At 41.0% G+C, this 14328-nt stretch overlaps 1 protein-coding gene across 3 annotated transcripts in view; it reads right to left on the minus strand.

Moving 5' to 3' along the window:
* The window catches only part of LOC112145326 (kynurenine 3-monooxygenase), a 35051-nt gene that overhangs the window by 17175 nt on the left and 3548 nt on the right, over positions 1 to 14328 (minus strand). Inside the window, exons 1-6 of one of the 3 annotated variants that reach the window (XM_024270483.2) lie at positions 11921 to 12063; positions 11327 to 11396; positions 11126 to 11223; positions 9773 to 9862; positions 9176 to 9224; positions 5098 to 5185 (exon numbers count right to left, since the gene is read on the minus strand). In XM_024270483.2, the coding sequence (XP_024126251.1) occupies positions 5098 to 5185; positions 9176 to 9224; positions 9773 to 9862; positions 11126 to 11223; positions 11327 to 11396; positions 11921 to 11983 (458 nt within the window). In that variant the 5' untranslated portion in view covers positions 11984 to 12063. Of the gene's footprint in view, positions 1 to 5097; positions 5186 to 9175; positions 9225 to 9772; positions 9863 to 11125; positions 11224 to 11326; positions 11397 to 11920; positions 12066 to 14328 lie in introns of those variants that run through there. The other 2 variants (XM_024270486.2, XM_024270485.2) reach the window with 2 other exon arrangements.

The following is a 14328-nucleotide window of genomic DNA, read 5'->3' on the forward strand; positions in this document are numbered from 1 at the left end:
CATAGGTTAATTGGTGACTCTAAATTGCCCCTAGGTATGTGTGTGGGAGTGAATGGGTGTGTGATTGAGGCCCTGTGACAGACTGGCGGCCTGTCCGGGGTGAACCCCGCCTTCGCCCATCAGTAGCCGGGATAGGTTCCGGCACTCCCGCGACCCCAAAAGGGAAGAAGCGGCCAAGGAGATGGATGGATCGAAGAGGCGCATGCTGTCGACATTTTTAGATGAGGATTTACTCTGTAGAAATAGATTTCACTCTGAGGTTATGTGATTTGGACTTTTTTGTTTGATTAACGTTTGTTTTTCTTTTTTCACTGTTTTGGTTGTAGCTTATAAATGATAAGTTACGTGTCATACGGAATGGTACAGCTCCTCCATAAAATCACCAACCAAAGTTTCATCTTTGCCGCACTTTTCCAGCTTGAAGCCTTAATTAGATGCAGCCGTCTCTGAGAAGCGCAAGGCAAACTTCATTGTTAGATGAAGGGTTATTTATTTTAAATACCACTGAACGCGCTTATCACGTGCATCTGATCAGACTGTAATGTGGTAGCGCATATGAAGTGACAAGCTGCGGCACGCACGAGGGGGGGCCGCGCACCGCTCTGCAGCGGCGTCACCCAAATGCTCCTTTTATCTCGACAAAAAGGAATTAATGTAAGTAAATCCAAAAGGACCGCTGACAGAATCAAATGTTGGAATGGTTCTCCCTCAAAGGCTTCAACAATGACTTGTACAATTCTCCGCTGTTATTAAAGTAGAAGCTGTTTAAATCCCGCGGTCTCGTGGTAGAGGTGTGGAAAGAGGCGGACACTTACAATAAACTCACTCCAGATTGGCGACAGTACTTCCTATAGATTCATGACTCAGCTATGACTCACAGAGACTCAGACCAATCGCTGGCAATGGATTGCAGACGTTTGCAATATAGCGATAGCCGTTTCAGGAATTGACGGTGAAAGCGGTGGCCTACTTTCACGAGGAGTGGAGGTAATACATTTCCAATGGGGGACCTCATGGCTCGAGAAGTCCAGTATTTTTCACAGTCCATCCATCCATCTTCTTCCGCTTATCCGGGACCAGGTCGCGGGGGCAGCAGTCTAAGCAAAGATGCCCAGACTTCCCTCTTCCAGGTCACTTCCTCCAGCTCCTCTGGGGGGACCCCGAGGCGTTCCCAGGCCAGCCGAGAAACATAGTCTCTCCAGCGTGTCCTGGGTCTTCCCCGGGGCCTCCGCCCAGTGGGACATGCCCGGAACACCTCTCCAGGGAGGCGTCCAGGAGGCATCCGGATCAGATGCCCTAGCCATTTCAACTGGCTCCTCTCGATGCAGAGGAGAAGCGGCTCTTCTCCGAGCTCTCTCCGGGTGACCAAGCTTCTCACCCTATTTCTAAGGGAGTGCCCAGCCACCCTCCGGAGAAAACTCATTTCAGCCGCTTGTAGTCGGGATCTGGTTCTTTCGGTCATGACTCAAAGTTCATGACCATAGATCCCCTCCAGCCCCTGGCTGCGCCTAGAAATTCTGTCCATAAAGACTATGAACAGAACCGGTGATAAAGGGCAGCCCTGCCGGAGTCCAACATGCACCGGAAACTGGTCTGACTTACTGCCGGCTATGCGAACCAAGTTCCTGCTCCGGTCGTACAGAGACAGGACGGCCCTCAGTAAGGCTCCCCGGACCCCATACTCCCAGAGCACCTGCCACAGGACACCACGGGGAACGCGGTCGAACGCCTTCTCCAAATCCACAAAACACATATGGACTGGATGAGCGAACTCCCACGAACCCTCCAGCACCCTGGAGAGGGTGTATAGTTGGTCCACTGTTCCGCGACCAGGACAGAAACCGCACTGTTGTTCTTGAATCTGAGGTTCGACTATCGGACGGACTCTCCTCTCCAGTACCCTGGCATAGACTTTCCCAGGAAGGCTGAGGAGTGTGATTCCCCGGTAGTTGGAACACACCCTCCGGTCCCCCTTCTTGAAAAGAGGAACCACCACCCCAGTCTGCCAGTCCAGTGGTACGGTTCCTGTCTGCCACGCAATGCTGTAGAGACGTGTCAACCAAGACACTCCCACAACATCCAGAGACTTGAGGTACTCGGGGCGAACCTCATCCAACCCTGGAGCCGTGCCACAGAGGAGCTCTTTGACTACTTCGGTGACCTCCGCTTGGGTGATGGACAGTTCCACCCCAGTTTCCTCAGCCTCTACTTCCTCAACGGAAGGCGTGTCAGCAGGGTTGAGGAGATCCTCAAAGTATTCCTTCCACCGTCCGACAATGTCCCCAGTTGAGGTCAGCAGATCCCCGCCTGCACTGAAAACGGAGCCTGCAGAAAACTGCTTTCCCCTCCTGAGGCGCCGGATGGTTTGCCAGAATCTCTTTGAGGCCAACCGATTGTCCTTCTCCATGGCCTCACCAAACTCCTCCCAGGAGTTTTTGCCTCCAAAACAGCCCAGGTCGCAGCTCGCTTAGACTGCCGATACCTGTCAGCTGCCTCTAGAGTCTTACAAGCCAGCCAGACCTGATAGGACTCTTTCTTCAGCTTGACGGCATCCTTTACTTCCGGTGTCCACCACCGGGTTTGGGGGTTGCCGCCACGACAGGCACCAGAGACCTTGCGACCGCAGCTCCGGAAAGCAGCAGAGACAATAGAGGTGGAGACCATGGTCCACACAGACTCAATGTCACCAACCTCCCTCGGTACCTACTTGAAGTTTTCCCGGATGTGGGAGTTAAAGACCTCCTTAGACAGAGGGCTCAGCTAGACGTTCCCAGCAGTCCCTTACAGTACGTTTAGGTCTGCCAAGTCTTTCCGGCCTCCTCCCCTGCCAGCGAATCCAACTCACCACCAGGTAGTGATCAGTGGACAGCTCTGTCCCTCTCTTTACCTGAGTGTCCAAAACACACGGCCGGAGATCGCCTGAAACAACTACAAAGTCGATCATCGATCTCCTACCTAGGGTGTCCTGATGCCAGGGGTATTGATGGACACCTTTGTGTTTGAACATGGTGTTTGTTATGGACAAACTGTGGCGTGCACAGAAGTCCAACAACAAAACACTGCTCGGGTTTCACAGTCAATGTTCCTAATCAGTATCATGTCGAACTACAGGAACTGACAGGACACAGATTCCCACTGCATTATTTTGTAGTCATCAAGGCAGTCTGCGGCCAGAGCAGTTCCTATTTTCTGGCTGCGCTGGTTTAGGAAGGCGCCTTGAACCTGCCCATTTCTTGCGATACTCCATAACAGTGCACATTTGACGTCAGTGACAGAAACTATCCAGCATACACCGCGCTGCGTCCGCCTTGGTCATCTCAAATGCGCTTAATAATATATGTCTATGGACTCACTGCAGAAATTTCAGTGGAGGTTGAGAAGTTTTCTCTGTATAAAATGCCCAACGCAGTACTGCAATATGAGTGTTACAAAACAAATCCACAATGCCAGTAACTGGAGATAAAAATTCTGGCAAATTCTTCGCAAATAAGTAGATGAAGGCAGGATCAGTAAATGACAACTGAAGGCAATACACTTACAAGTCATGCTAAAGCTAACGCGATAACAATCAGCCATTACAAATTCAAAGATGGGTGGATTTTTATATTGGAGCTGATGCATGACAATGTGAAACTTCTGAAATGACGTGGAACTTACACGAATAGACCAATCACAAAAGTAAACTGTAATACCTGTTTTCAACCTGTAGAGGGCAGCACACAGACAGTTTGAGTTTATTATAACAGTCGGCATTTTTAAAGTCTAATTTATACAGATAATCAGGCAAAACACAATAATTTAGTATTTGGTTATCCTTTAAATATAGCTCCTTTTACCATTTTGCTTCTCCTCTCTATAGATTTTGGTCTTATTATTTGATATTTCCTTAAGTATTGTTTTTTTTTTTTTTTACTTGTTTATCAAGTAAGTTGTAATGACCAGGGAAGGATTTCTTTCTCTACTACAGCTTTGAGGGATTTAGATTATAGGTGAATGTTAAAAGAAAATAAAAAGATTTACAGTTTTGTTCATAACTTCAAAGACATTTCTGTACTATATTTGCTACATGCTGGAGTTAGATCACATAAAACTTTAAAATTACACTTGTTCACTAGGTTTTTTCAAAATAGAGCTGTGTTTATGTTTTTGCACTAAATGCTAGAAGCATCTTAACAAAAAAGGAAAAATAGTCCAGTTGAGCACGTTTAAAAACCGTAGAGTAAAAACAATGTATGTACATATGAGTAAACACTAAGGGAAGTAAACAGAATATAAGATAAAATAGAAGTGAACCTTCAGGTTTATTAGTGGGAAAACAGATGTGATTTCCAGTACACATTTTCTGTTTGTAATGAGCTTTTACTTGCATCTTTGACCATTGAATTCAAGCTCTCACATGAACAAGATACAAAGGTAGCAGGATGAAAGTTGGATGGTGTTAGGAGTTTGCCTCAACCACCATGATGACTTGTGTTTGTATTTTTTCTGGCAGTTAATGCTGGAGGACCTGCTGCTGTCATGGCTTCTCACAGTTTTCAGTGTAGCCTATGTGTAATTATGCAGAAGGAGTAAATGTAAGCTGTCACCGCGCTGGAAGAGGGTTACACTCCCTTAGCATGTGAGGTGCTGCCCAGGCCCAGTTGGAGCTTTAATATTAAGTCAGTGAGTCATTTTTCTGCATTTTAACTAGGTTCTGTTTGGTATAAATTGATATTAGAAAAAACACTTTATATTGTTGAATCTCCCAGATAAGATGAAAGTCAATTTAGGAACTTTAGAATTTTCCAGCGATTGTGCTCCTTCCCAGCGTGTTTGGAATGGGAACACTAATTCCCTCAACCAAACAGACCTGAAGCTGCTGCACTGTTAATTGGATTGAAAACTGTGGGTCACATTTACCTCAAGGACAACCAATTCCAGACCAACAAAAGTCACTTCAAAGACAACAGGTTTATTGCTTTCCCAGAACCCCAGCGGGTTAACACGTGTCTTTGCATTAATGTCCAAAGGAAAACAGGATCAATAAACCTTTAGGATTTCGAATTCAGCTGTTTCCAGGCCAGTGTGGGTAGATAAGTGTTAACTGAAAGTGTTTACCTGCTAAAGGTCATCAGCCCTGTGTCAGCACTCCAGTCCTGAAGCTTGTGGTCAAAGTTCAGCTTTGTGTTTGGATACGTCTCTGCCTCTGTGAATGGGAAACGTTGCAAAACAGCTTATATCACAAATGCAGACCTGACTGAGCAACACAGACACTTCATTAAAATACAGCATGCTGTCAGGATGCTCATAACAACTGAGCATGTCAGCACAAACTCAAGGAGAGGCAGCTTTGTGCTGATCAGTCTAAACAGAGGAGCCTGTGTGTTTGTCGATACCAGCATTTGGCAAATCAGATTTCAAAATCTCTTCATCCTGATCAATTTAACTTCAAAATCTCTTGATCTCAGTGTTCACAAAGGGAGCCTGGATCCTTTCAGGAAAGAGCATGAAAAATCCCTCTTTATCCAAGCGATTTAATTAAAGACAGTCCTGCTGTAACACACCTGCTCCGAGGCGCCTCATCCAGTACTGCACTAAATCTTTCCAGCTAAAAGAACAAAAACATCCTTTGATGTTGCATCCATTGATAAATCTTTGTTCAATCCGTTAGATTAAGAAAAGTAATAAGAAAAGGCAGCCGTTTGAAATCAGAGTTTTGGACAAAACCTAAGAGTAAATGAATCCATTGAATGTAGAAGTATATGAATCTGATTATAATCACACAAAGAAATCATATAAAATCACAGTGTTTTCAGCAGGCCCAAAAACAAATAGGCATGTTGACTTTCATCATCCCAACTCTAGAATCACCGTGTTCAATTAGATCTCATTTTTTTCAAAAATATACTGACGGGCGCCTCTTTTCTGTTACGACAGAACCACACGACAAGCTGTTTTATTCCATGTTTAAATGCTAAATTTGGCACATTTGGTCAGATTTGTAGTTTGACAAATGCTTTTCTCTCGTCCTGTTTTTCTCACTGCTGACTCCTGCACTTTGAAATCTTCTTTTAACCCTCTAAAACCTAAGACGTCGCCGGTGACACTTAAGCACAAAATCTTTAAAGTCCCCCTTCAACAACTTTTTTTTAATTTTCTTTAAACGTTTCTTTAAACTGGTTTTAATTAGGACTGTGAAATTTTTAACAAAAATTCCACATCCTAAATGTTGTAAAAAACCATTTTTCCTGTTGATCTGAAGCCTTCTTTTCAAAAATCCCTCTGTGGGGGCGTGGCTTATGGTGCTGAGCAGTGTGACCCCGCCCCTTATCCCCCCAAACATCCTAGCGAGACACACACTTTAATAAGCCCATGAAAAAAATAAAAATAAAATAAATCATGATCATTTAGGCTGCATTGCAGCAGCAGCAGCACTAGCTGGAGCTCAGGACTGATTTCATGCTAGAACATGCTGATTGTTGAATTCACTAGTCCTAGTCAAACAAAGTCCGGGTCACGAGCAGACGTGTGTCTCCAGCTCTCCTCAACTCGTCGGCTTTTAAAGTTTTTTTAAAGTTGCCTACAAGCGACTTTAATCCCTGAGCTGCAGCAACAACTACCGCAACGAGGAGAGTTGAACGTGGCACCGAAGAAAAATCTTGAAGTCGATTTGGGAGAGCTCAAAGACATCCAAGCTAAGCTAACCCCAGCTGTTCTCTCTGAATCCACGCTAGCAGCGCTGCTGGAAGCTAAGCTAACACCACTGCTACAACTCCTGGAAGATTTCCATCAAGAAAAGGCACGTAACGAACAACGAGATAATCGCCAAGATCTCCTGGAGAGGAGGATGCATGACATGGATCAACAGGCACGGATGAATAATGTGATTCTCACAGGACTTCAACTACAACCCCGGGTGCGGCCTGGTGCTACCAGAGCTAGCAGGGATCCTAACGGAGCTGTGACGAATGCTAACGTGACCATTGACAATCAAGTTGGAGAATTTCTTGCGTCTAAAGGGATTTCCTTGGACCTAAATACTGTTGAGGTCTGTCATCCGCTTCCTTGGAGAAAGAATACGGATAAACCAGAGATCCTGATCAGGTTTGTGAATCGAAAGCACAAGATAGCTCTGATGAAACAAAGAAAACACCTGAAGGGTTCGGCTGTTTATCTTAACGATCATCTGTGTAAATATCACGGTGAACTCCAGAATCTTTGTGAAACCACTTGGACCACCTGACGTTATGAAGCCTCTGGAAATAAAATCCATGAAAGACTTTGAGAACTGTGGGATTACGCATGTTTGACCCTTTACTTCAGACAAAATGTGAAATGTGAACTCAAAAACTGCTGGATGTGAACTCTGACCCAATTCTGAGCTGCAGAACTCGAGCACCTTTCCCTTGAAATGAGACCTTCACAGTCTCTCAGTCATAACAACGAAGAACAATTACGTGGCCTTAAACTTGTTCCTAAGCTGTGATGTAGCACTGATTCTGCTCAAATTCCTGATCTTTTTTTTCTTTTCAACTCATTATTTTTGTGTACTATAATCATTTCTTTGATGAATACAATCGGCACAAATTGTATATATACATATACATATATATATGTATATGTATATGCATTTTTTTTTTCTTCTTTTAAATTAGAATATTTTGATTTTTTTTCTCCATTAACTAATGAAGATGATTATCCATTTTTATAATCACTCTTTGATAAATACAAACTGTATTAATTGCTTTATTAGCAAATTAAGATGACTTACTTATAACATTTTGTATTATTATAATTCTTTGAATACAATCTTCATAGTTTTTTTTCAATGAGAATATTAGATGATTTGTTGTGGATGCTTTGAAACTTGATTACATCAAAAATATTAATGATGCTTTGAATCTATTGATATTTGATATTAAGTCCTGAACCGGATATTGATCATTTATGTAGAGAAAATGGTCGAGTCGGGGTGGGATTATATAAGTTCGCTTCCTTCCACTCCCTTTCAAGCGATCTACTTGTGATTTATTAAGTGATATGTAATGTATTATTACCTGATCGCTTGAAATAAACCATTTCATTCATTCATTCACTTGAACAAGAAATCTAATGAAATGCCAGAATACAGAAAGGGTCTAATCACGCGTCATTTTCTAAATGCGTGCAGACGGTGGTGACGGTTTTAGATGCAGACGAAGGGTTACGTTCAGGAGAACGGTTCCACTGTCCGGTTAAACCATCCGGTGCATCCTGAGCGGAGCTGCTGCTGTTGCAGCGTCACTCCTTTATAGCTGCTCGCGGCTGCCCGACGCGGCCCGCCACTGCTCACGGTCGCCACCGGCCTACTTTCAGTTTCATTTTAAATACATGAGGCCAACTTAAAACAACCCGCGACTCACTGCATGAAGGGGAATTTGAATTTCAAACCACAAAAACATGATTTTTATTGGAGGGGGACTTTAACAAACTCTAACTTTTCAACCGTTAAAACAATAATTCTAGCATATTCTGAAGGAGAAAAGCAGCTCATGATGCGATGAAAATATAAAGTTGCAGTTGTAAATCTTAGCTTTGCTTGAATTTATGTTAATATCGCGAAATCCAGGAGAGTGGCTGGATGGCTCAATGGGTTAAGTATAGGGTTTGGGTTCGATTCCCAGGGTTGTCCACTGATCCCACCCAGATTGGGTCCTTAGTCAAGACCCTTGACGCTGCTGCCTAACTGGGTCCCTGTGCCCCTAAAGTACAGGGTTGTGCCAGGAAGGGCATCCGGTGTAAAATCACTGCCAAATCACTGATGTGAAACAGTGGGTGCTGTTACGCTGTGGGGACCCCGAAAGGGATAAGCCGAAAGTGAACCACCACCAAACATTGATCTCTTGGATATTTCTTAAGAAAATGCATCATACTTGATTCCTCTTGCTAACGCTGCATCTTTTGATAATGATCAGTGAGTGAAAAAAACTAAATAAAACAGCTAAGTACAGCTAAGAAAATAAACACTGGGAACGACTGATTGGTTCTTCCAGAGCAGAAACTCTGATGTAAAGAGCGCCTTGTTTTAAACTCAGAGCAACTGCTTAGCTTTGCTGAGTTTGCAGCTTTAGCTCAGAAGTCTGATGTCAGTGAGACCGTCATCTTTCATTACATTCTACAGCCTCTTTTAGCTGAGGGGTGCAGCAGATGTTCTTACCGGTTAGAAGCTCTTTGTTCAGATTAGCCCGGTCCACTGACAGGATGTACTGAAAGAAGAAGGATGCAGTGAAATGTGACAGTGTGTGCATATTCATTTAATGTGTGAATAAAAGCTCCTCCTTCATTCACCACTCCACAGATTTAACAAATATTTTGTTTAATTTAACTGTGAATGTCTCCTACAGAGATCAGGAGCTCATTAAAGCAGCAGGATAATCCCTCACAACTTTTGTCAGACAAGATTCATAAATGCAAATATGGGTCGTACTTCATTCTTTTAGCAGTTTTTCTTCAAATAAGGACTACTGAACTGCAAAAAGACAAATAATGTGAAGAAGTTATTCCATGTACTGGATCATTCTTGAAGCATATTTGCATAGAACTCGATACATTTCTGACGTAGGAGGATCCAAAGTAGAACTTCGTCCCAGAGCATGAATTATCTTTCTGCATCTTCATATTTATGGCGTAAAATTTGACTGAACTATGCAGCACTTTTTCTTGACAAGCAAAGTACACAGTTGTTTCCTTGTGCAGTTTTCTAAGTCTACCTTTCCGTGGAAAAGCCAGAAACTCTGAGTGCTGTGTGGTTTACCTGGCCTTTTTTGCCATAAGGGATTGGAGACTGTTTGCCACTGAGGGAATGGATCATTCTTGCATGCATGGGAATTCCCTTGGAGATGATCTGAGCAAAAAGCAAACCTGTTTGCTCAAACGTGACAACAGACATTAGGAACAGTTTGGATGAAGAGAAAAAGGGAATAGAAGAGCCACTCTGATCATCTTTTGATCCAAGTGTTCCCAGTGATTTTTAAATTATAATGGGTCTGTTTCAGCCAAAAATCGTGTGTTATTTCCAAGTACATAGTTTCTGCAGGAGTTCATTATAAATTTGCCTCTGAGAGGTGGGCGGGACTGTTGGCATAGAGTAGGACCCTTCCACTTCCCATCATCCATCTATTTATACAGTCTCCTGCTGGCTTACAGCCCCTCACACCTTCAACTTAACATTAATGGAGCAAAAATTGGCGAGCAATATCTGAGTCATCCAGCTGTACAGTTTAGATCCAGATTCCAGCTCAAACCAGGAAAACAAAGACGTTCATGGATCTGTTTGTCTGTGAGTGGATAAATCAGAAGCAGGGAGACAGTGATTCACCTAGCATATCTTCTACGTCACAAATTAATTGAATGATTGATTTGTTTGATTTCAAGCATAGATTGTGAAAAATATAGGACAAAACACACAAATATTTCAAACTCATTACAGAAATAATGAAATGCATTGATTAGAAAATAGAAAACAAACAAACAAAAACAAAACACGCTTGTGTCACATTTGATTCATTAAATATAGCAATTATTGACTGAAGTCAGTAGAGTTTGATTGATTACTTTAAAAGGAGTGGGAAGAAACAAACTTATATAATCCTACCCCTTACAGTTTTGCATAGTTATGTAATCCAGTTCTGATCAGATCAAATGCAAGTTTTTTTTTTGTTTGTTAAGCAAAGGTTTCATCTGCTCCTGATTTACAACCATTTGAACAAAGAAATACTCAAAAATGGAGTTTCAAGCTTAATTTTCTTGAATAATGTGCTCCATCATCAGAAAAATGACACAAAAACAGCATTTTCTTCAGAGTCCAGTCCAGAAAATCTGGACTTCCTGGTAAGACTCTACTTGGGAGAATTAAAATGTCTTCTGTGAACTGCAAGCAGATGATGGGGTGGTGACAAATCCTCCTGAGGACAACCATGTTTTTAAACTATTTGTTAGAACCCATCATGTTTGCTTAGAGTTTTGACAACTCTTGTAAGGAAGTGGAGACATGTGGAAGTCTTTGATTTACTTTAACCAATACCATCATTCATTGCAGCAAATGTCCTGAGATAAACCTAAGAGCTGCTTGATTTTCACCAGAATGAAAGGAGTTGAATTTCTCTACCTTGTCCTCCATTCCAACACGCTTCAATGCTTGCCGACCTCTGTGAGACAAGGCCAGGTTGATGCTCCTCCCCTTCACGATTTTGGCTTTCCTGATATCTGATCAAACACACAAACTCTGAGTTCGCTCTGTTGGTCAGATGAATTTCTAGCTGTATTTTTTGCAGGCAGATGTATCATGTTTCATCATCATGATTCCTACCTTCCCTGCTTTCATAGACGTGAACATTGAAGCCTCTTTTGGCAAAGTAGCAGGCATTTAGTGCTCCAACCTAAAAATGAAGAGCGGATGCTAAAATCACAGATTTAGTCCCCGACTAAATATCCAGAGGAATGAAAACATTTAATTACGTTTTTTCTGGATCAATTACCATCGTGTCTGCTATAGCTGATTCTCAACATATGATTATTGACTCAGCCCCCACCTAAAAGGATTTTGCTAATCATATCAAACAAAACCAGAGCTAGTCATGCTCCAACTACGAATAGACATAAATGAAAAGACATCTACTGTAAATCTGCATTTTGTTGTTTTCACACATTTAATAATGAAAATCTGGAGCATTTAAGCTGACAGTTAAAACCTCTGGGTCATAATTCATTCCTCTCTGAGTATACCTTTTCACCTCAGACCTCCACTTCTCTATAAAGACATCTGTGAATAATGTTGCTCTGTGAAAATAGTTTTTATGTTGCTATTATGTCATGGAAAGCAAGCAGCTCTCCAGTCACGAGATCTAAGACAAGACTTAGTAAAATTAGTGAATAATAAATCACTTCTATGGTCTCTTCTTACCAAGCCACCGCCCACCACTGCCACAACCTTCTTTCCAGTTTGTCTTCCTTCTGATTTCTCCATGTCGGTCAAAACTCTCTGCACCTCTGAAGCCCTCACTGCCTTGCTCTGATATACAGCAGCGTCGAGTTAAGATTTAAAAGAGGAGGAGCAGACTGGATCCAGCTGGACTCCAACAAATGTCACTTTCACAATCAGTTCCTCTTTCAGAGCAAACAAATCAGGGCAAACGGATCAACTGGTGGCAGACTAAACTGCTTTCAAAACAGCCTCCAAATGAGCAGCCTTTGTAAGTGTTAAATCTTTTATGGAAACTTTGACTTTTATCACTTTAGAATTACTGAACTCTGTGCTGCTGTTTCTGGGTTCTTATCTGGACTGTGAGATGATTGTTTATTTAATTATTATTTGAAGTAAAAATTGGTTTACATAGTTTGTGTCTTGTCAAAAATGAGCTAAATGGATAACAACAGGTTAACGATTTACCTTTTCATAATTCAAAGAAAATGTGCCGCCATCTAGCGGTCAAAACATGACGGTGCAATTGTATAGAAGATGATGTTTGAAGTCGAATTTGAAAACACAACAGTAATCAATGTGGTGAAAGCAAAACGCCATAGTAATTTTGAAAATGGGAACACTTTCTAAACATTGTTATTTTACTTCTGCTTGACCTTTTTTTGTTTTATTAAAGGATGTAAGAAGAAGATATCATGTTTTTTATAGAGCAGAAATTTCCCCCTAATGTAGCAGAAGTCATTCTTTGTCGTAAACTTTCAGTATTTATTTGTGGCTCCATATAAAGAGCAAATGTTCTTCTAAATCAGGGTTCTGCAACCTGAGGCTCTTTTGTCCTTCGATTGTGGTTATTTGGTTCATTTGTTTTAGTGTTTATTAAGTTTTGACATATATGTTTAGATATTTAACATGTCAGATAACTGAGCTTTAATCTACTATGAAGAAAAAAATGACCAGTCACAATGATAGAAAATGTCTTCTTTGACTTTTTCTCATTCTTAGTTTAAGTAAATCTACTACAACAGGAAGATCTGATTTGATACAGATTGTATTTTATTTTGAAAGGAACTTTTATACAGTAAAATAAGCTAAATTTGTTGGATAGAAAAATATAAAACTTGTATAAATCAACAACTGTAAATGTTTAAAATTGCATTTTAAAAAAGAATGTGATCATGGTCACAAAAACATTATTAAAGAATAATTTTGTCAGCAAAGTGCCTCTGACTGGGTTTTGGTCTGTGAGAAACTGGACCAAATTGCTCTTTTAGCGTTAAACTTTGCACACCCATGTTATAAATACTTAGATAAAGGCACTGTAGTGGGATTGTATATGAAGTATGAAATTATGTGAAATGATAGATTTTATTTCAAATGAGCTTTAAAGAAAAGAATTGACACATTTAAAAAACAGACTTATTACGTGCATACACACACACATAACTACCCATTTAGATACATATACACAGAAACAAAACGCACGAAGACATGATACACTCATTTGGTTCTTTTTAAATCCTATTCTTCATCACATCAAAGTGCACCTCCACACTATTCAAATTTATGTCCATAAATATTTACACATATACATTTGCTAGTAATCCCATTTCAATATATTTTTCCTGAAATAATTTATGTTTGACATAGTTTTAAATATAATCGAGTTCTGTTCCACAGCATTAGATGGATACACTATTGTCTTTTGCTTACGCATTCCTTGTGTAGAGAAAATTGACTTTTTCCTGAGAAATTATATTTTTCCTCTCTTCTGATGAGTTAAACCAAAAATGTTAGATGATCTATTTGTAAACTTATAGCTTTAACTTTTGTCTTGTTTTTTTTAATGTAGTTAGATAGTGATTTGTATTAAAAAATATAAAATGAACGAACAAACAAACGTACATACAAACAAAGAAATAAATAACTAAATAAATTCCACTAAACAACTATGATTTATAGGCAAAATTTATAGGATTTAAACAGCCAATCAGGAGCACGATATTTTACTAAACTAACCAGCTCATTTTTATGTCGAAATAATGAACATACAACGAATAAGTCCTTAGTATTCAATATGTTTTGAACAAGAAAGTCAAGCTTCAAAACTGAACATGAATTCTTCTGGCACTAAGAACACGCAGTTGTGGGCAAACCAATCAATAACACAACCAAAGGATCAATCACAGCATCCCAAAGCTGATCGACAGTTTGCCTCCAGGTGCTGTCATTCATTTCAAAGGTAGAGTGAATGTTTGTGTGTCCATCAGTTCAGGGCGGAGGTCTCAGCTGCAAAGACGGTTGCTCACCGAGGTGAAGTTAGTTGGATATTGGATATTCGACAGACATTCGCTCTGGGCGTAGTTAGGGACCGTCAACAAATTAAAGTTTTA

This window comes from Oryzias melastigma, linkage group LG5, assembly GCF_002922805.2.
Source record: "Oryzias melastigma strain HK-1 linkage group LG5, ASM292280v2, whole genome shotgun sequence".
NCBI lineage: Eukaryota > Metazoa > Chordata > Actinopteri > Beloniformes > Adrianichthyidae > Oryzias > Oryzias melastigma.